Source organism: Bos javanicus, chromosome 3 (genome assembly GCF_032452875.1).
Source record: "Bos javanicus breed banteng chromosome 3, ARS-OSU_banteng_1.0, whole genome shotgun sequence".
NCBI lineage: Eukaryota > Metazoa > Chordata > Mammalia > Artiodactyla > Bovidae > Bos > Bos javanicus.
This window is the reverse complement of record NC_083870.1, coordinates 119150060-119172208: the sequence shown is the minus strand read 5'-3', so window position 1 is coordinate 119172208 and position 22149 is coordinate 119150060. Positions and strand designations below refer to the sequence as shown.

At 51.5% G+C, this 22149-nt stretch overlaps 1 protein-coding gene across 3 annotated transcripts in view; it reads left to right on the top strand.

The window, feature by feature from the left end:
• Positions 1-22149, top strand: part of NDUFA10 (NADH:ubiquinone oxidoreductase subunit A10) — a 38906-nt gene that overhangs the window by 2225 nt on the left and 14532 nt on the right. Inside the window, exons 2-10 of one of the 3 annotated variants that reach the window (XM_061412836.1) lie at positions 3679-3847; positions 4562-4777; positions 5293-5379; positions 6996-7117; positions 8978-9057; positions 10888-10942; positions 13125-13210; positions 18227-18335; positions 19779-20092. In XM_061412836.1, the coding sequence (XP_061268820.1) occupies positions 3679-3847; positions 4562-4777; positions 5293-5379; positions 6996-7117; positions 8978-9057; positions 10888-10942; positions 13125-13210; positions 18227-18335; positions 19779-20092 (1238 nt within the window). The remainder of the gene's footprint in view (positions 1-3678; positions 3848-4561; positions 4778-5292; positions 5380-6995; positions 7118-8977; positions 9058-10887; positions 10943-13124; positions 13211-18226; positions 18336-19778; positions 20093-22149) is intronic. The other 2 variants (XM_061412837.1, XM_061412838.1) reach the window with 2 other exon arrangements.

The window sequence follows — 22149 nt, the reverse complement described above, 5'->3', positions numbered from 1 at the left end:
TATATAACAATCTGCAATGACCAGCTCAGTGGTTGTACTGAGAAGAAACTCCAAAGCACTTCCCAAATTTGGCCAAGCTTTCACCAAAAAAACATCATGATCGCTGTTTGGTGGTCTGCTGCTCGTCTGATCCACTACGGATTTCTGAATCCTGGCAAAACCGTCTCATCTGAGAAGTATGCTCAGCAAATGGATGAGATGCACAGTAGACTGCAGCACCTGCAGCCGGCACTGGGGAGCAGAGCGGGCTCAGTTCTTCACGACAACGCCTGGCTGCACGTCACACAACCAACACTTTAGAAGTTGAACGAATTGGGCTACAAAGTTTTGCCTCGTCCACCATATACACCTGACGTCTCGCCAACCAACTACCACTTCTTCAAGCACCTTGATGAGTTTTTGCAGGGAAAACACTTCCCCAACCAGCAAGAGGCAGAAAATGCTTTCCAAGAGTTCATTGAATCCCAAAGCATGGATTTTTTAACCTATAGGAATAAACAAACTTATATATTGTTGGCAGAAACATGTTGATTGTAATGGTTCCTATTTTGATTAACAAAGATGTGTTTGAGCCTAGTTAGAATCATTTAAAGAAATTCACTGTCCAAAACCGCACTTACTTTTTCATCAACCTAATAATTGAGGAATAATTGAAGAAATTGGAAATGTGTTATGAAAGATCACTATTCCATGTGATTCCACAGAGCAGAAAAATGAGACTGAGGATAGGAAATTACAGAAAGACTATCATAAATGTAAAAAAGCACTTTGGAAAGATTTTGGAGTCAGAGTGACTGATAGCTTTCTACGACGTTGCTGTGCACCCGCTCTGGGCCACAGCTTGTGGTGTCTTCAGGTTGGGGACATGGAGAAGGAACAGTTTGCACATGGCTCAGAGGTAGTCTGGAGGAGTGAGTGAGTGAAAGTGTCTCAGTTGTATCCGACTCTTTGCGACCCCATGGACTATACAGTCCATGGCATTCTCCAGGCCAGAATACTGGAGTGGAGAGCCTTTCCCTTCTCCAGGGGCAAGAGTGGTTGATTTCCAGGATGCAAGGTACCAATGTGATTAACCCCCTCACTCGTCTCCTCTGCTGCTCTTTCCCCATCCAGTCCCCTTGGCACCAGCTACTCTGGCCTTGCTGACCCTTGCAGTGCTCTAGCCTCAGGCCGTTGGCGCTCACTGTTCCTCTGCCCAGATGTCCATGTGGCTAGTTCCCTCACTGCCTTCCAGTCTTTGTTCAGACATCAATCTCTAAGGGTTCTGTGACCATCCGTTTTAATTTACATCCCATCCCATGCACTGTGCTCCCTCTGCAGCACTCACTCTGTAATTTCTTTTTGCTTTGTTATCCTGTGGGATCTTTTTGAGTCACTGCCGTATCCCCATATCCTGTCTAGGAAAAGGACAGGATGGTACGGGAATCAAGAAACAGTTGCTGAATGAATCAGTGATTGACCTACTGGCACACGGCTGCTGCTTAGTGAATTAGGTTCTTGGTTATTGGGATTTGAGACCTTGGGAACACGGAGACTGCCCTGCCGTTTACTAAACTGGTCTCCTGTCGATGGGCCTTTGGGTGGTTTGTCTTTTCAGGTGTTACCTCTGGAGCATTGTGATACCTATCGTTCTGCCCGTTGGCTTCCTGTGGTCGCAAGGGTTTCTTAGGTTCTCCTGTGTTTGAGGACTGCAGCAGTCTGGGGCAGTACTGGGCAGGTAGTTTCTCCCTCGATGGGACTCGTCTGATATTTTCTCATGACTAGACTGGGGTTGTGTGTTCTGGGAGGAAGAGCACAGAGGTCAAGTGCCGTCCTCCTCACGTACTGTGCAAGGTACACCATGAATGTGACTTGTCACTGTCGACCTTAGTCCCCCGACTGGGGCAGTGGCAGCGTCTCTGCTGTGAAGTTGCTCTTTCTCCCCGCTTTTCGTCGAGTCCTCTTTGGAGGGAAGTCACTGCGTGCAGCCCATACCCAGGGAGTGGGGATTATTCTCTGTCCCCAGGGCAGAGTATCCTCATGAATTATCTGGAATTCTATCGTGTGGGAGGCTTGTCTCTCTTCCACACTTCTATATTTATACCAGTATGGACTGTGTATATTTGTTTTGTATTTCGGGCTAAAACTCAGTGCAGCTGTACTGTGTTGCTCAGGCTGTTCCAGCTGTGGCCATTGGGCACTCGTTCAGGTGGCTCCTATATCCCTGCAGCCTGCCCCTCCTGGTGTGTGTGTGAACACTTCCTTACTACCTGGCCTGGCAAGAGGTAGCCATAGAATCAGCCATTTCTCCCGGGAGCCCTTGCTCCTTTGAGTGGAGAACAGCATTAGAAACCAAGATCTAGGTGCTCGGCATAATTGATCCTGGGGTGTTGTTGCTCTAGGCCCTCTTGGCAGACAGAGCAGGGGAGTCCGTTGTACGCACCTCTGAATACCTGTGTCCGTGAGTGTTTCCCTGTGTGACCCCCTGTGTCTGTAGTGAACTGGACATGAGTTCACACCAATGTCTCTAGGTCTAGCCCAGTACTGCACAGGGCATTCCAGGTCCTCCCTGTGCTGATCTGTGGGGTTTTTTGGTTGGGATGGGGGACAGTGGCGAGGCTTGGTGTTTGAGTTTCAGTATGGAGAATAGATCTGCATGCTGGAGACAAGAGAAGCATGCTTTTGCGTTACAGACAAGGGATGTGAGATGGCTGCAGTCAGTGTGCCGAGGGGAGAGAGGGGCCGCTGGCCAGAGAGACTTAAGGGTTGGGGTCAGTGGGGTTGTGTGTGTGGTGATGGAGCTGGAGGAAGGAGGAGCGGGTCACAGGTGACTCTTGCCTTTGTTCTGCTTGGTGGGTGGTGGAGGGGAGCTTGTGAGGGGAGCAGATGGGGGTCAGGTCATGCTGAATTTCAGTTTTAGGTCTGTTAGCTTTCAAGTACTTTGAGGACATCGGGAGCGGTTTAAAAACATGAGATAACCTGTTCCACAGACTGAGGCCTGAACCAAAGAAATGTTCTCTGTCCCCTTCCTCCCACCTCCCCTCCATCCTACCTTTCTTTCATTCATCCACACACACCACACCACACACACACACACACACACACACACACCACACCACACACACACACACACACACACACACACCCCACACCACACACACACACACACACACACACCACACCACACACACACCACACCACACACACACACATACACAGAGACACACACCACACACACCACACCACACAAAGAGACACACATACCACACATAGACACACACACCACACACATACACACACACACACACACACACCACACCACACAGACACACACAACACACACATACCACACACACACACGACAGCACACAGACACACACAGCACACACACACACACAACACTCACACACACCACACACACACACACACACATACACACATACAATTTTTAATGAACAATGTAGATGTGTCCTGTTCCAGGCCCTGAGGATTTAGCAGTAGTCAAAACAGTATCCTGCCTTTATGAACTTATGCTGGGGGTGGGACTAGGAGATGGTAATTAAACAAATAGGTTATAAAGATGTTGATGTTGGTTCTTTTGTCACCGAGGGTCTTCTTGGCATTTATATCTAAAAGTTGCTAATGCCTGCAATAACCACGATGCTCCTATGGTGGTGATGTTTGGTGTGTGTTTTTCAGGGAGGAATTCATACAAGTGTCCAGTTCAAGCTGCAGTATGGCCCGTTGGCGTACATACTTGGTGAAAAAGCAACCAAAAAGATGACAGAAAAGAGCAAACTGATAACTGTAGATGGCAATATATGTTCTGGAAAAAGCAAGCTTGCGAAAGAAATAGCAGAGAAACTAGGTATGAACTTGTTATTATGCAGAATAACAGCGTTTTCTCAGGTAAACAGTTCCTTGTCTGGGTGTGATTTTATTTTGAGTAGATAGAATTGGGCCTAAGGTAGGTATTTTACATTTTTGAAACACTCATTGAAAAAGCTGTTTTTAGTCTTCCAGATAAGGGAAACTCTTTGAAGTCCAAGCCAGTTGTGAGTTTGGACTGGGGTTTTATGCTGGTGATGTAAGCTGAGCACATTAACACGAGCAGTCTCACTTGTGCAGCAGCCCCTGGAGCAGGGCCGATGGTCCCCTCACTCACGCACACGTACCCTCATAGGAAGTGGTGGCACGCAGCTCCCTGGTGCAGAGGCAGGTGTCTCCACGGTTCTGACTCTGGGCCGGTGTTGTCCGAGCCCCTTCTCTGGTATTTGACAGGCCAGTGCCCACATGCAGGCAGCGGATGCCCGCACGTAGGGGCAGCTCTCCCTCTCGGGAGCAGCTCACACAAGGCTGCGGGGGACCTGCTGTCATCAGCCCTGGGCTTCATGCCGCCCCTGCACATGTGTCTCCAGGGTCTCGCGTGCTCCCTTCTGCACACCAGGAACGCAGGCATCAGGGTACCTTTCCCCGGTCTCAGCTGACCGGCCGCAGGGATGGTGCTCAGCTGGGTCCCCGCTGCTCCCTGTGGGCTGTGACGTTTCCGCGTCACGTTTCATCTGGGGGCTTGTCTCCTCAGGCCTGAAGCACTTTCCCGAGGCGGGGATCCACTATGTGGACAGCACCACAGGGGACGGGAAGCCCCTGCCTGTGCAGTTCAGTGGCAACTGCAGTTTGGAGAAGTTTTACGACGACCCGAAAAGCAACGATGGCAACAGCTACCGCCTGCAGGCCTGGCTGTACGCCAGCCGCCTGCTGCAGTACGCGGATGCCCTGGAGCACCTGCTGAGCACAGGTGCGTGTCCCTGCGCAGCGGACGGCTGCTGGGCGTAGGCTGCGCTCGGGCCCCTTCCGGAATTTGGTCCTAGATTGCCTCTCTGTAGAGCTGCTTTTAAGGGGTATTTGACAAGGCAAGTTCTGGCTTTCCAATTAGATCATACTTGAGATCCACGATGGTGTGGTGAGGGCTGACCCCAGGGTCTCACTGAGTGGTTGGGATGGGGGCAGGATGGGGGTGGGGGCGGGGAGTCTACAGTTCAAAAACCAGTGCCTTTTCTCTGTTAGCTGATGTTTCTGTTGGATCTGCAAAAGAGCAAAACAGAACATTCTATTTCTGAAGTGGATGAGTATTCTAGTTTTAGAAAATGATTTTCTGCTTAGAAGTGCATATATGATATGTGTTCTTTTGAAAATATTTGGTATGGAAATGGAGTTGTAAATAATTTTTTTCCATTTCTAAAGTGAACAGACTGGTTTTCACTGCTGCAGTTATTCTCTGATTCTGATTTTTGTTTCCATGTTTTTAAACAGGACAGGGTGTGGTGTTGGAGCGCTCCATCTACAGTGACTTTGTCTTCCTGGAGGCGATGTACCGACAAGGCTTCATCCGGAAGCAATGTGAGTCGGTGGCAGGCTGGCCTTGTGGGCACGGGGGTGGCTTTGTAAAGGTCCTGCTAGACCCACCCTGCAGCTGGTACACGTTCTGTGAGCGTCTGTTGTTAATAAGTAGATGAATGATGCCGTTCCTCAGGGAAAGCCAGTCCCTGCCCGCCCCGTCCCTCCTAAAGTCATCTCTCCCCGTGAGAGCGCACTGGAGAGCCCCAGCAGACGGTCGCCCTGAGCGGCCTGTCCTGAAGCCTCCTGCCTGCAGCCACCGCGGCCCCTTCCTGGCCCTGGGAAGGCCGCCTTCCCTCAGGGAAAGCCAGTCCCTGCCCGCCCTGTCCCTCCTAAAGTCATCTCTCCCCGTGAGAGCGCACTGGAGAGCCCCAGCAGACGGTCTCCCTGAGCGGCCTGTCCTGGAGCCTCCTGCCTGCAGCCACCACGGCCCTTCCTGGCCCTGGGAAGGCCACCTTCGCGCCCACATGCTGTTCTGGTGCTTTCAGTGCCAGTAGCACCGGGTGGGCGGTGCTGAAGGTCTGACAAGTGGCCAGTAGACAAGGGAAAAGGCTCCTGGCTGCAGTTAGCCTGGCCACAAGGAGCGAGGGAGCCTGGGGAACGGCTGACCGCGTGGAGATGGGGTCTCGGGGGCAGCGCCCCTGAGCAGGGAGCCCTGGTTAGGCCATGGTGCTGCCCTCAAGGGAGTGGCATGCGCTGCGGGCGCTGGCGAGGCTCAGAGGGGGGCCGGGGGCTGGGGGTAGGCATGCACAGGGGAGCCCCTCGGGGTTAGGCAAGGGAGATGTGTGGTTCCGTTTGAGATTGTTTGTCTGAAGGATGTATTCAGGGAAAGGAGGTTAAGAAGGAGACCCTTGGTAGGAAGTTGGGGTTGGACGGGGCATCACAAGAGGAAGACCCGCAACAGGCAGTGGAGCACCTGCGGGGCCAGCTGGGCCTGAGGCACCCAGGATGCGCACTTGGCGAGCCTGTGGGGGAATAGAGTGGACCCACCTGCCAGTGGGGCTAACCACCGGGCCGATGGCGCTACCCATTGTACCTTGTATGCAGCCAAGGCATGTGCAGATCTGGGCTGCAGAGAACTCTTGAAGTGAAGTGAAAGTGTTACTAGGCTGGGTTTAAATCCCAGTGTCTAACTTTGGATTCTTGTTATTTAGTCACTCAGTCACGTCTGACACTTTGAGACCCCCATGGACTGTAACCCACCAGGCTCCTCTGTCCATGGAATTCTCCAGCAAGAATCCTGGATTGGGTTGCCATTTCTCCTCTGGGGATCTTCCCAACCCAGGGATCAAACCGGCATGTCCTCCATTGGCCGGCGGGTTCTTGACCACTGAGCCACCAGGAAAGCCCCTGACTGTGGGGTAGTCAGCTGGTCTCTGTGGCCTGATCCTTGTGGTCTGTGGTGATGGGGGGAGCCCTGCTGTGGGGGGGCGGCTGCGGGCGCTGTGAGCCAGCACGATGTGCATGTAGCCGGCGGTCACGGTCATGACTGTCATGCGGCTGCTGGTTGACACGCAGCTCTGAGAGCTGCCGGCCCCTTTGTCCCTCAATCTGAGAGGGACGCGTGCCTGAAGGCTGTCTGGACCACTGGCTGACAGGAGGCCTGTCTCTCCCCCCAGGTGTGGACCACTACAACCAGGTGAAGAAGGTCACCATCTGTGAGTACCTGCCCCCCCACGTGGTCGTCTACGTGGACGTGCCGGTCCCCGAGGTCCAGAGCCGGATCCAGAAGAAGGGAAACGTAACTCAGCCTTCCTGTCCTAGACCCGCCTCTCTGGGTGTCGGCATTCACGGTGGTGGTGTTTACACGTGGTGGGGACTGACTCACTGAAGGGCCCATGGGACCTGGGCGTGCACGCGCCGTCCCCCAGGTGCCGGCATGGGGGGCTGCGGGCGGCGCTGCTGCCCTCTGCTTATCCCCTGCTCCCCGGGACCTGGGTGTGCACGTGCCATCCCCCAGGTCCCAGTGTGGTGGGCTGCGGGTGGCCCTGCTGCCCCCTGCTTGCCCCTGCTCCCCGGGGCCCCCTGGCCCTGGTGTGCCATGCCCTCACCCCCTGTACCTGTGTCGTCTGCACACGTGGCGCCCTGAGGGCGGGCGTGCCCCCTGACGCAGCGTCCCTTTCTGCTCTTGATGGCCGTGCTCTGTTGCTTCCTGCAGGTTGAGTCGTCTCTAACACCCTTTGAGTTTACCTCTCACACCTAACGGGTTTGGGCCCCTTGTCCTCTTTCTCCTGCTTAGTGACTCTGTGACCCCAGAGAGGGATCTCCACACACGTCCATTCACCGCCTTAGTGGTGCTGAGGCAGTCGGTCTTGGAAGCCCTGCGATTTGAAATTGGTCCTACCGGCGAGGTGCATGGTGGCCAGGCCCGTCGTCGCCCTTACAGCTAGTCCTTGTTGGAAAGATCAGTCCTGCTGAGGGTGTTTTTTCATGGGAGGAAACACTGTCTTTTTGACACTGATGTCAGTGTGGACTTGCCTGTGTATCTGTTGTCCCAGGGTCCGTCCTGGGCACTGGGGCTCACGTGGGTGCTCAGCGAGTGCCTCTCAGGGCTGGTCCTCTCCAGGGCAGCAGAGATGCTCAGGCGCTCTCGATGCGGCTTAAGGAGCCTGTGGTCACTCTCTTGCTCCCCCGATCAGTTTGCGCATGCTCAGGGTACCTGTGTCTCTGCTGGTGGCCTGGCTGCACCTTGGAGCCTTTACTCCCGAGTGTGCTGTGTGGTTTGTGCTTTGGAGAACATTCCATCTGGTGGCCAAAGATGGGAACTACAAGTCAGAGTATTTAATTATCGCTCTAGGGAACGCTTTTGCTTATTAAAGTGACATTTATTGAGAAATAGGAAGTTATATATTAATATTTACAGTTCTCTAGATAACTCTTGTTATCTGGGTAGCAATATTTAAGAGACAGTTTCAAGGAACACATTAGATCTATTAACATTGTTGTTTTTCCAGTACTTGATGAATACCGTCACCAGCTAAAACTACCACTGTGTCTAAGAAAAGGAGACATTTTATCAAAGAAACATTATGTCATTTTTAGACATGTATTCCTATGGCGGATACTAATAGCAAACAGGGAAATAGAGCATGCAGACGCCACGAAGAAACTTGAACATGGGGAAAGATAACCTAGCCCTTAGCACTGCTAAACTAAGGTTCTCAGTGTGGAGAGTTGCGCTCACGATTGGAAGTTTACATTTCTGTGCTTGGCAAGCTTCATGTGAAAGGGAAGTGAGCTTGAGGAGGTGGGCGGGGTGGGGAGACAGCTGGTGACAGCGGGGTGTGAGGATGGGGGAGAGGCGGGCCCTCTCCTGCTGCGGCCTGCCACCTCTCATTCCCGGAACGGGAGGCGCTGTGGCCGCGCGCAGTCCACATCTTAGAGTCTGGGAAGAGAAGGCCGCAGCCCAGGCCTCCCTGGGCGGACTCCCGTGCTCTGGGCGGCAGGAGGGGACTGTTGGAACTGGCACTGCAGCTCTTTCCTGTCACCCCCGTCCCTGCAGCACCCCACACGGCTGTCCTGGGAGCACCGTGTTGGTTGCTTGTCTCACACTTTACATAAGCACAGACGTTTCCCACGTTTGCTTTCTGCTTTTGTTTAGCCACACGAGATGAAGATCACCTCCGCCTACCTTCAGGACATCGAGAATGCCTATAAGGGGACCTTCCTGCCTGAGATGAGGTGAGCCGGGGCGTGGTGGGTTTATGTGCCAGATGGAGCTCTGCACACATGGCCCCCAGCCCCGGGAGCGCTTCTAGTTCATTTCACTCCATCTCGTCTGGGGAGCCTTAATCTGACGTTTATAAGCAAGAATGACAGCAGACATTTCAGTTTGATTTGGTCGGCTGGGAGTTGGTTTGTTTTATTAATTTAGCCAATATTTATTTTGTCGTATCTTTAGGCTATTCTGATAGTAGAAGTGAGATGAAGCTATGTTCGGTGACAGGTTTTAACGTTAGAGAACTCATGTTTTCACTCTCGGTGGCAGCTGAGTGGCCCTTTTACCTAGAAAGGTTGTCTGGAGGGACTCGGTGGTTGTGATTGGGAAGGCTCAGCAGCGCCTGTCAGTCCTTTTGAAAGCTGTTGCTCTAGGGGCCTTTGGGTTCGGTGGAAACACCACTGGCCCTTTGCAGCTTTGCCTCTCCCTCCCTCTGACGGCACGGAGCATCCGCGCGCTCTGGCCAGTCGTCCTATGGCCCTCGTGTGTCAGGCACACGGCAGTCATTTCCTGCCGTCACTCACGTCCAGCTACAGTTAGGATGTTTCCGTACGCTGTTAAGGTTTCTAGTAGAATTTCTCAGACTTTTAGAAAGCGTAAGCCTTTTTTGATACCTGAAAATGTTTTGCTCTTGTTATGTAAAATTTCAAAGTAACTGAAACTGTGAGCAGAGTGTTGTCTAGCAGCTTTGGAAGAAAAGTTTTGAATTAGAATGCAGTTTTTTTAGCTGTAAACCAGTGCTTCCTTGTGATCAGCTTTTCTCTCATGGGTAGTAGAAACAGACTGCTGCTCTATTTTCAAGGCCAGAAGCGCAGAAAGAAAGTTCTGTGAATCTTGCCAGGGCGGGCATGGAGAGGTGTCAGGGAGAGGTGGCCGGCCCTAGACTCTCAGTTCCAAAGATTCCTTGTGGTGATCTTCTAGCTGCAAAGTCACTGCTGAGCAAAGGCTCCCCAGCCAGTCCCAAATAGGACATTGAGCTGTGCTGTCAGGAAAGGAAGTCTTAGATTCGGCTTACAGATGAAATAAGGGTTTTCTTGCACCTGGCATTTAATTTTCAAGAACTCACCCAGAGCCTCCTGTTGGTGAAGTGTCCAGCAGGGGTTCTGAGTGTCCATTGCTTCGTCCAGTGCTCCTGCATGCTCTGTACGCGAGCTGAGTGGGGAGTTAGCTCATACCCCTACACGGGCCTGGGCTCCTGAGGGGCTGCTTTGCGTCCTGCTGGAGGTCAGACAGCCCCCTCCTAGGAGGTGAACCCAGCCCCGCACTTGCTCTCTGGTGGCTGGTGAATCCCCTGTGGAGCCAAGAAAGTTCACATCCTCGCCCAGCAGGGCAGATGGTCAGACGCTGGGCTCCCCAAAATTACAGCAGCTCAAGTAACGTGTCCCTCCGCCACCCCATCTGCCCCACCCTCCCGAGCCGCCCCCGACTGCCTTCCGTGCGGCCCGTGCGGCCGTGGGCCCCCTGTGCTTCCTGCGATGCGTGCTGCCGCCGGTGGAGGTTTGCGTGCCCGCGGAGCTGACCCGTGTCCCTGCCCTGTAAGCACCAGCCTCCTGCCTGTGCGGTGGGGGCGGTCCAGTCAGGTGAGGGTCAGAAAACAGGCCTGCCGCTACTACCATCCAGCCTTGGGCACAGCCCTGCCTCAGGTTTGCCCTTCTTGGCCAGCCATTCCCTGAGAGCCAGTTCAGAGAATGCGGGCGTTTCTGTTTAGAGTGGGTGCCTGGCGTCAGGTATTCGTCTGTGCAGTGATGTCCACTGGGAAGACTTACAGGAAAGCATCTCGTTTCCTCTTACAGTGAGAAATGTGAGGTTCTACAGTACAGTGCATGGGAAGCTCAGGATGCAGAAAAGGTAAGAAAACGGCTGAACATTTTATAATTTTTCTTAAATTTAACTCCTGTGTAGGGGTTTTGCAAATCAAGTGATGAGTTCGGCTCCTCCTGATGTTAGAAGCATCTGTGTTTCGTGATCTGATACAAGTGCCTCGCCCCTCCCATCACATTTCTCTGAGCATGACGTTTTGATTTTCCTTTAAGGTATTCACTTTCTAGGATCTTAAAATTATGAAAGGGTGGAGATGCAAGGAATTTGGGGTTATGGTAAAATTGAACATTGGATTAGTTAATAGGTAAGATTTATTGAGACCGTTGACCCTTGAACGACAGGGGTTTCAACCGCGAGGGTCCGCTCTTACGTGGATTTTCTCAGTAGTAAACCCCACACTGCTGCACAGCGTGCGGTCCTCAGTAGGAAACACGGCGACGCCTCACGGCATCAAGGCTGTGGAGGAACCACTGTCCACGCACAAGGAGGCCCGCCTCCAGGTCAGGCTTGGGTTTCGACTCTGGATCGTGTTGTTTGGGGTCGACCACATAAAGATACCAGCTTTCCCCAAAGTAGTGGGTGCAGGTCACCCTCTGCCATTTTCAGGAGAGCTTGAGTAATCAAAACATTTGGATAGGCAGCTGGTGGGAAGGTGGCGTATGACACAGGGAGCCCAGCCTGTCTCTGTGACGACCTGGAGGGTGGGATGCGGGAGCGGGAAGGGAGGAGGGAGAGGCTTGGGAGGGGTTTACACGGTTACAGATGAGTCTCCGTGTTGCACTTCAGAAACCAGCACGGCATCGTAAGACAGTTATCCTCCAGCTTAAAAACAGTTTTTGGAAAAGAATAACATTTTCCTTCCCAAGTGTAAAAACATATTACAGATTTACGGTAATGAAGGCACTGCGCTATTAATAAAGGAGATAATAGGTGGTTTAACAGAGCAGAGTCCAGAAACAGGTGCACGTGTGCCCACGGTTGGAAAAGTCAGCGCTTTAAACGGTGATAACAGTAGAAGAGACTGGGTTAGCTCTTACATGGTGTTGAGGCAAATGAGCATCATTTGGTTAAAAAAAAATCCCTCATTTTATATTAAGTATCAATTGGAAAGTGAAATCACTCAGTCATGTCTGTCTCTTTATGACCCCATGGACTATACACATTTTCCAGGCCAGAATACTGGAATGGGAAGCCTTTCCCTTTGCCAGGGGATCTTCCCAACCCAGAATTGAAGTGGGATCTCCTGCATTGCAGGCAGATTCTTTATCAGCTGAGGTACCAGGGAAGCCAATAACTTATTTTAAAAAGTTTAAAAATTCTAAAAGAAAGTACAGGCTTTTGGTCTGGAGTTGAGGACTAGATGGTGACGGCAGACAGCTTTGCAGAGGCGGCTGCTTTAAGGACAGCAGAGCCTCGGCGCCTCCCCCGCGTGGGGAGAGAGCCGGCCCTTCTCCACAGCAGGGGCGTGGGGGCCCACGGTCCAGGCAGGCTCTGGCCCAGCTCTGGGGGTTCTCTTAGGCTTGCTTCTTTCTGCCTGGAAACGAGGCTGCACTTCGTTTCCTTCCAGGCTGCTCTGTCTGTGATGTCCGTTTCCTTGTGTTCAGGTTATTTCTGTCCCTCTGGCAGAGGCTTTACATGGCATGGGTCTGGGCAGAAGAGTCGTGCGTGTTCCCCGAGACTGTTATCACTGGAGTTCATAACTGAATGTGCTCACATTCTTGGAACCTTAAGAAGTCCCTGAGTTTGGCGTGTTTTGGGGAGAATGTGTTTGAAAAGGCCGGCCCACTGGGAGGTCCGGCTGTCCAGACTGCAGGCTGAGGAGTGTGGGCTCTTGGAGCTCTAGGAATTGTGTGCATCCTCTTGTCCTGTTGCTGCTTTAGTGGATGAGCTTGCCTCCTGGAGTCAAGTTGTGGGAGGAAATGAGTCTGGAGGAGGCCTGGCTCCCCTCTGCGCCCCAGCCCCTGCCGTCTCCAGTCTGCCCACGCCCAGGCCTGCCCCGTCCTCCCAGCCTGTGGGGAATTGCCACTCCACCAGGGCTCAGCCGGCCCGGCGCCCGCATGGGGCTCACCTCTCCCCCTGCACTTCACTGAAGGCTGACCATCAGACCTTTCTTTCTGACCCTCAGGGCGTGATCCTTCCTGCCGGGGTCTGTGGTTTGTCGTGCGCTGAATGTTCTCTGTTAAGTCCTCTGTTAAATCCCTGCACGCAGGTGGTCGAGGATATTGAGTACCTGAAGTACGACAAAGGCCCGTGGCTGGATCAGAACGACCGCAAGTTGCACAAACTGAGGATGCTGTGAGTTCTGGCGGGGCGGGGTGGGGAGAGGAGGGGAGGGGCCTGGGTGGGGCAGGCCTGGGGGCCAGGACCTGGGCTCTCAGAGCTCTCCGCAGGTGGCTCCTGTCTTCAGAGTGAGGTGAGAGACAGGTCATCAGTCCAGAGTGGCTGCGAGGGCGGGAGGCCGTGTTGGAGGCTTGAGGGAGGAGCGGTTCCGGGGTGCTGCCCAGGGGTGGGGAGAAGACTGTCGCGGGGAGGCCGAGCTCTGGAGGGGCTGTGAGTGGGCAAGGGCAGGAGGCCGGGCGCGAGTGTGCGATGAGGAGTTTAACGGGGAGGAGCGCTGTGGGCTCAAGCCGGGGAGGTCAGAGCCATGAAACCCAAGTCCAGGCTGGACCCGCATCGTGGGAGGTGTCAGAGTTTAATGCGGCTTCTTCCTATCTTTCTTAAAGTGTTTGTGTGTTCCTGTATTTCTAAATAAAAGTTATCCTGCATATGTCTTTGTACGGTAACTTTTAATAAGAGTGTGTCCCTATTTTGTTAAATATTTAAAATCAGTTTTTTAATGGCTACTCATGCCTCATAAATCTTCTGAAAGAAGCAAGTCAGCGGTGGGGGACCATGGCCTGGGGGCCCATCCAGGCCTCAGCTGCCAATAATGGTCCTCACATTTTTAAAGGATTATAAGAAAAACAAGGTACATATATGAAGCCATACATAGGCCCTTTACAGAAAAAGTTGATCTCTGAAATATAGGCACAGTCCTTTTCATTTCTTTAATATCAGTCTTTGGGGTTATTTTCACTTCTTCATATTTATAATAACAGTAATGAGCATATTGTACTTATTTTTATTCCATTTCAGGTTACTTTTCTAAAGTATGAAACTGGAGTTATGGGTCAGATTATGTGAATGCATTTTATGGCTACTGTGTGTTTTGAAATTGTTCTCCAGAAAATGTGTGCCAGCTTGCACACTTGAACCTGTATTGTGGAAGTCCTTATTTTCTCTGTTTCCTTATTTTCAGTTTCCTTGACATCTATTCCAGTTTTTGTTATTTTTTTTTTTAATCTGCTTTTTTTAGACTTCAGTTGCTCTTCTTTCTCCAGTTTCCTAAGGTAGAAGCTTAGGTGATTGGTTTTAGATCTTTCTTCCTTTCCAATATATGCATTTGGTGCTATAAATATTGCTCTAGTTTAATTCTGTTGTGGTCTGAGAACACAGTTCGTGTGATTCCAGGTCTTTTGCATTTGTTAGGGTGTTGTATATGGTTGGGGAGGTTTTGTTTGGTGTCCTGGTGGGGTCATTGCCTCATCCCCTGGGATCATCTGCCTAAACCCGCCTTTTCCCTCCTGACCCCGCCCCTTCCCCAGGTCCCGCCGCTAGGGTGGGGCCGCAGGCCCTGGTTCTGGATCTCCGCTCCTCGATTCATTGTTCTTCATCCCACCCATCCCTGTGTGCCTGCCCGCCAGCTAATCTTCACGAGTGTCACAGTGACCCCGTGTTCCCTTTTCTCAGAACCTTTCTGTGGCGTGCCTGTCGAGGCGTGAATCCAGGTTCCATTTCCCAGAATTAGTTCAGAGTCCTCATCATCTGCCCTGCCTCTGCCGTCAGGATGCAGGGTGTCCTGAGCCTGTGGCCTCCCCACCTGCCCAGTAACCCCCTCAGGGCCTGAGCATTTTCCTAGGCTCGCCCTGTGCGCCTTCTTTTCTCCTGCGCCCCTCTGACTTTTCCAGACTTTGATTTGACGCGGGCATATGCATGATTCTTGTCATACCAGCTCCTGCTGGGCAGAGTACTAGAAAAACAAAATGGTGCTGTCCCAGCCCTGACATTTGCCGGGCTGAGCCATGTGGGTGACTTACCGCTTCTTCATCAACGGGACTGAGCCATGTGGGTGACTTACCGCTTCTTCAACGGGATTGCTTCTTCCTCATCCCAGTTTTTTCTCCTCTGCCTCCCAAGGATAATTCATAACAATTTACAACGGTAATTCTGCTTATTTTCACTTAAGTGCCATTTCTTAATGTGGGCGACTCAAGCAAAATTATGACCATTTTCTAAGATAATTACAGTAAACCTGCCATTTTCCAGCTATACTCATTCTGTTCAGAATCTGACCAGATTATTGGTTTAGAGCACTTTTGTGCGTCTCAGAACGTGTGTTGTGTGTAATCATGTATGTGTGAGTACCTATTCAACCTTGATAGTGTTTTGTGTTCATGTCTGTAATCCGTAACTGACCGCTGCTGCCCTGCTTGCTTCATTTTTGTGCTGGAGACGCGTTCCCAGTCGGGCCTTCTCCATGCAGGGCTGCGGGCCCACCTCTTCCAGAGCTGGGGCTCCCTTGTTGCCCCTGCTGCCTCATCACAGGGACGTGTGTTTTCTACGACTTCTGGAGGCTGTCTTTCCAAGAGAATTCCAGTGCGACGAAACTGGAGGGTAGGCGTTTGGTATCAGAATTGTAGGGTTTCATGCAGAACTTTGCCGCTCAGGAGAAGCTAAAAGATAGCTTTGGACATGCTTTAGGAGAAAGTGTAAGCATTCCTTTAATTGGGAAACAGTTGAGTTGTAAGTCATAATTTACTGTTTTTCTTTCCCTTCTTGCCTCACTGTTGTTTTGAAATTACGTGGCAGAGCACCTCGTTCTGTGAATCAGCCTCGGGGACGCACTGTCTTCTCACGGGGACACTTTGGGCTGGGATGTGAAGGGGATGTTCTGTCAGTGTTTGACTCTCCTTAATTAGACTAAATGCTCTGTGAACAGAATGTTTCCTTTCACCGCTTTAGCTTCCTGAGTCATGAAATGTGTCCTGTTGTGTCCGTCCCCTGCTTATCTTCAGTCTGGAATGTGTCTGTAGTTTCTGGAGGCCCAGAGTTGGGTTTACGGGAGAGAGGCTCCAGGGGCTCTGCTTAGTCATCGCGGAAGCTCAGAGTGAATGAGCAGTTTACACAAGGCTGAGTATGTGGTAGAACAGTCTCTATAGATTATTTTTTTAATCTTCAAAAGTGGTTTGAAGATATTTGTTCAAAGATACACCCTCTTTGAGAGCTCCTCAGGTGGCTCAGTGGTAAAGAATCTGCCTACCAGTGCAGGAGAGGTGGGTTTAATCCCTGGGTCAGGAAGATCCCCTGGAGAAGGAAATGGCAACTCACTTCAGTATTCTTGCCTGGCAGATCCCACGGGCAGAGCAACAGAGGAGCCTGGTGGGCTACAGTCCGTGGTGTTGCAAAAAGAGCCAGACAGGACTTAGTGACTGAACACCACCTTTTCTGTAAGGGGGTATGTGAACTGTAGTTCTTCCAGATTAAATGTAGATGGCGCTGTTGGTCTCTGTCACACGCGTTCCTAGGCCAGTTTGTTCTTTTCAATTCTTCAGTATGTTTTTAGGTTTTCAAAACTATAGACAAAACCAAATCATACCCCAGTTTGATATTTATTAATATTTAAAAACACAAGATTCATTTTTATTTGAAATTGTTTACAGTGAGATCACCTTAAAAAATATCCTTACTATATAATAAGTATTGGAGAAGGAAATGGCAACCCACTCCAGTATTCTTGCCTGGAAAATTCCGTGGACAGAGGATCCTGGCAGGCTACAGTCTATGGGGTCGCAAAGAATCAGCCACGACTGAGCATATCAGCATATAAGTATAGAATAATTCCATTTGTGTTAAAAGTGAAGACATGTACTTTATTGACACAGGCTTATGAAAGATATTCTGTAAACCAGTTTACAGTTAAAAGGAAGAGAAAACGCTCATATTGAGTGTATGTGATAGCTGTGTGCACGACCAGTGACACCCATGTGAGCACACTTAGGGAAGCAGTCGTCCCAGCAGTGTGCCCTGGGGACGGTGTCTGGTTACAGCGTTGTCGGTCCTGCGAGTGATGCTGGGGCAGGCTTCCGCCTCCGGTCACTCGCATGCGGCCTGTCGCAGGTTCTCAGTGCCCTGTGGTCCCCGGGGAGGAGGAGCCGGGCCCACCCAAGGTCCTCACAGCGTGGCCGAGAGCCAGATCCATTTAGCTTCCATCTGGGCCATTTCAGCGGAGGCATCTTCTGCCATTATAAGTCATTAATGGGAAAAGGGCCTTTTAAAATAATCATTTTCTTGGTTTTGAGCCCTGAAGAAAGGAGACTTAACATTTCTTCCTAAAAGCACTCAAAATGCTTTTCATCTTCTAGTAGTTATAGTCAGAGTAAATTTAAAGTAAGCAAATTATAACAAAGCATAAACATTTTAGCATTCAGAATAAAATGGCAAGACAGGGAGTGAGTCCTCTGATGGTGTGTCTCGGCGCTGAGAAAAGCAGGAGGCATCCCGCGGGGCTCTCCCCGCCCCAGCCTCCTCCACGCGCCCTGTTCAGCCTCCGCTCCTGGAATTGGTCCCCACGCTGCGGGGGCCCCCAGGCAGAGTGCTGAGCTGGCAGTGGCGTTCCAGCGACGACAGTGGCTCTCCGCTCGGTCCCTCAGGCGTCATCAGCCGTGCAGGCTTTTCGTGGGCGCTGGCCACACGAGCAGCCCTGTGACAGGTGGTGCTGGCTCTCACCTTTGTATCCCTGCTGTGTCTGTATTCAGAGCACATGCAGGTCCTGCTTCATGTTTTCACATCTGTGTCCTTTCCCCAAAGGGAGTCGCCTGTGGCCGTGGGACTCTTAAAAGACGGTCTGTCCTGAGAGTGGTGTTGGGAGGGTGGCTCCCACAGCCCCACAGGCTCTTTGGGGAAAGTTTGGCTTCTGAGGTGAAGGGGGTGGATATTTTAAACAATCAGCCTAATAGCTTACTTTATTGTATTGACTTTGGTGTTTTGTGTGCCATATTGATTATTGATGTTACTGTATTGATTTTGATGTTTGGTCTGTATGACATCTGACTTTCCTGGATTTATTGTATTGATTATTGATGTTACTGTATTGATTTTGATGTTCGGTCTATCTGACATCTGTCCGACTTTCCAGAGTTTATTGTATTGATTATTGATGTTACTGTATTGATTTTGATGTTCGGTCTGTCTGACATCTGTCTGACTTTCCAGGGTTCAGGATAAGTTGGAGGTGCTGAATTACACATCCATCCCTGTCTTCCTCCCAGAGGTCACCGTCGGTGCCCACCAGAGTGACCAGGTCTTCCAGGAGTTCACAGAGGTAAGGCCCTCGAGCAGTGGGTGTCAGACAGCCTGTGCAAAGTCAGTTCTGGAGCGTGCTCTCTGTGGGTCTGTTTCCGTGAGCAAGCTCCATTTTCGCTGAAGTGATTCTCCTGTCCCCCTTCATCTCTGCTGTGCAGCCCCTCCAGCAGCAGGGCCACACGCAGGGCGCTGCTCTCCTGGGAAGCCGTCTGGGCCGGCCTCTCGTTGCTCCTCAGTTTCTCTCTGTCCTTTCCCGTCAGTTCTCACTCCTGGCGTCACGGTGTGTCATCCTCAAGGAGGGGAGGTGTGCGTTTCCGCAGAGGCCTAGGGTGCACGGGCGCCCTTGGGGAGGACGAGGGCAGGCGTGAGAGCTGGGCAGGTCCACGGGCTTCGTTCAGAGTGGCGTGGAGAGTCGTCAGGGCTGAAAGTATGCTGGAACCTGTCCGGCAGTGATCACTCCTGAGTCACAGCTCCAGTGGGATAGTGAGAATGTCCGCGGTGGCTGTGATTGGTTATCAGCAGAAGCGCAGAATAACTGTATTTAAATCAGAACTTCAAGCTGGGCGGTCAGTGCTCACGTGTGTTACTTGCTCAGTCATGTCCGACTCTTCCAAGTCCCATGGGCTGTAGCCCACCAGGCTCCTCTGTCCATGGGATTCTCTGGGCAAGGGCGGTCAGTGCATGGACGAGTTGGCATCTGAGTTCAGCATTGTTGTGTGACTGTAGTTCTCTGAGTTGTGTCTGCACATTGCTGGCACAGCACTGACTGGTGCCCGAGGACATCCACTGCTTTCCTTCTTACATGAGATACTTAGCATTCGCTTTTAAGTAAGTTCTTTGGTGGCTTTCGAAGTGACTTTCAGCACAGATATTTGGGGAGGACCATGAAAGTGTAAAGCTGTCACTCGAGGTCCCTGCGGTTCGTGTTTCTTTCTTCCGGATGCGCGTCTGTGTTTCACGTCCTCTGAGAGGAGCTGGCGGGCGTGGGTAGGGGGCTGAGTGGCCCGTCACCGCAGCTGCTGTCTCCACGCTGCTCTGCCGGGCCAGGGGCCTTGCCCCCGAGTGCTGTCCGTGCCCCTCACGTGGTGACCCAGCAGCCTTGACAAGCCTGGCATCAGGGCTGCCCCACGTGGTGGCCGCGGCCTTCCTGCTTGAGCTCATCCTGCCACGCCCAGCTCCGGAGTTCCAGCTCCTGAGGCCAGAAACCCAGAAGTCAGCCGACCTCTTTCTCTCTTTCCAGTACAGACTGGACAGAATATAAAAGTTCAACACTCTTGGTTCTGTCCGCAGTCTGAGCACCGTTCAGAACATCCGCAGTGACCGCCCTGGTCCACACTGGCATGCCTCCCAGCTAACTGCCCTGCTTCTGCCCGCTCCCCGTACAGCCTGTTTTTTAACCAGAGACCAGGACATTCCCACCAAGTACATCACACCCATCTTTTTACCTCCCTGTATCCTGCAGAGGACAAGCCAGAGCCCTCTGGACAACTGGAGACCTCCCTCTGCTCCAGCCGCAGGGGCCTCCTTCCTACCTCATGAATGTCCCAGGAGCGCTGAGCTGCACTCTGCATCCCTGCGTGGACCTGTACGGTTCTCCCCCAGCATCGCATCCACCCCCTCGCCCCTGCCCGCCTCTGCTCACCTGTCACCTTCTCGGCAAGGTCTCCTGGACCATGACCAAGACCTGAGCTTCAGCTCCCCCAGCTCACAGCGGCTCTGCCCTACCCTCTTCTGGGAATTCGGTTTTCTCCCCAGCAGTTGCCATCGTCATTTAAGGTTCTCTGTCTTACCTTCTGTTTATTTTCTGTTTCCTCCCACTCTGATGTCAGTGCCTGTCTGAGGTCAGGGATTCTTGTCTGTGTCACGCACAGCATTGTTCCCAGGGCCTGGGACAGCTCTGGTGCCTGGTACGCACTCAGTGAACATTTAGCGGAATAAATCATTGAACTAACAAACAGAGTAAATGCACGAAGGCGCTGGCGCCTGCAGAACCCGAGTCAGCAGAGGTGCCTACTCAAGTGTCCAAGGGCACCTTGCCCGTCAGGTCACAGCTGCAGGTCAGGTGCCCTGCCGTTCACATTAAAAAAATGTGGTACCTTTTTTTTCCCACAAATTTATTTTAAAAGGAAACTTTATGTCAGTAATGCAAGTGAAAAGCCACTGCCACTCCTCATAAACGGCAGGAAGACTAGCACAGCGCAGCCACGCCGCTGAATTCTGCACTGGCAGATGTGGGAGACGGGTGCAGCAGCCGCGCCAGCATCATGGTGGCTGTGGGAGGCACTGGGGCTCTCAGGAATTAAAGCTGCGGGCAAGCGGGCATTGACAGTCCCTGTGGGAGAAGGGGAGCGCGTGCCAGCAAAGGAGGACAGTGTCTTTCTCATCTTCAGGCTTTTTCTTAACGTTACTGTGTGGGGTGCCCCTGGTTCCTGGCTGGATAGACGTGGTGACAGTGCTCACCCTTCTCTTGCCTCTGATCTCACGGAGAGAGTTCTCAGTGATCCACCAAAGCGCCGAGTAGCCAGGTCAGTCGTAGATCCTCTCCCCGGTCAGGGAAGTTCCGTTTTAGTAGGAGTTTCCAGGGGGCTGCTGTTGAGTATGGATGTTGAGCGTTATCACACTTTTTGTCATGGGTGATTTTCTCTTCTTTCTGTTACTGTGGTCATAAAATTACACTGGTTGATTTTCTAGTGCAAGGCCAACCTTGGTTTCCCGGAGAAGTCCTACTGTGAGCTTCTTATAGTATCCTAGTCAGATTTGTCAGCAAGATCATGCTGACATCGAGCACTAAGTTGAGAGGGGGTCCTCATTTCAGCTCTCTGGAAGGATTTGCTCATGGTCGTCATGACTCCTTGCTACAGTGTTGAGAAGGCTTGACTGGGGGAGCCGCGCGGAAATGCTTTTCATCATAACTTTCTTTCATGTGGAATATTCAGGATTCTTCTTGGGTTTTCAAAGCTGTGTTTGTTGAAGAATTTGCCTCTGTTTCATATTTTCTAATTTCTTGGCGTGAAGTTGTTCAAAATGTCCTTTTTAGCGTTTTTCATTCGATCACATTGATGGTGACCCTGTCCGCTTCTCCATCCTGTTACCAGTCCTGCTGTTTTCCCTCCTTCTGTTTCAGACTCTTGAAAGCAGCTCGTTATTCAGGGAACCAGCTTCTTGCTTGTACTGTTGTACGTTCCATCACTGATGACTACTCCTTATTTTTCCCCTTTCATTTGCTGTTTTTCTAACTTCTTAGTATGAGTGGGTGGATCATTGATTTTCTGCCTGTCGTGCTTTTGAATATATGCATGTAAAGCTGGTCACATTGCCCTCTAAATTTGGCTTAATTAACTAGATCTCATAGTTCTTGATGTTGTGTTTTCATTATCATTCAATTCAAAATATTTTCTAATTTTAGTCTGATTTCTTTTTTGGCTATTGTGCTAATTTGAATTATATTAGATAATTTAGAAACACGCGGAGTGTTTCTAATGGTCTTTTTGTTGCTGGTTTCTGGCTTAACTCCTCTCTAGTCACAAATAGCCTTGTGACTTCAGTCCTTGGAAGGCGGCTGAGACTGACTTTTCGGCTCAGCATTGATCACCTTGGCGGCGATTCATGGTCCTGGAGGAGAAGGCCATTCCGCCCGTCGTGTGCTGGGCTCTTGCAGCGCCCTTGAAAGGAAGTCTGTTAGTCACGTTACTCAGATGGTCTCTCTCCTCACTGACTCTTTTTGCTTCCTCTGTCAGTTTGCCGTGAGAGGTCTGGGGAGGCTGCCGCTGTCTGTGGGTCTGTTCCTCCTTTAGTTCTGGCAGGTTTTGCTTTGTGTATATCTTGAGGTTGCA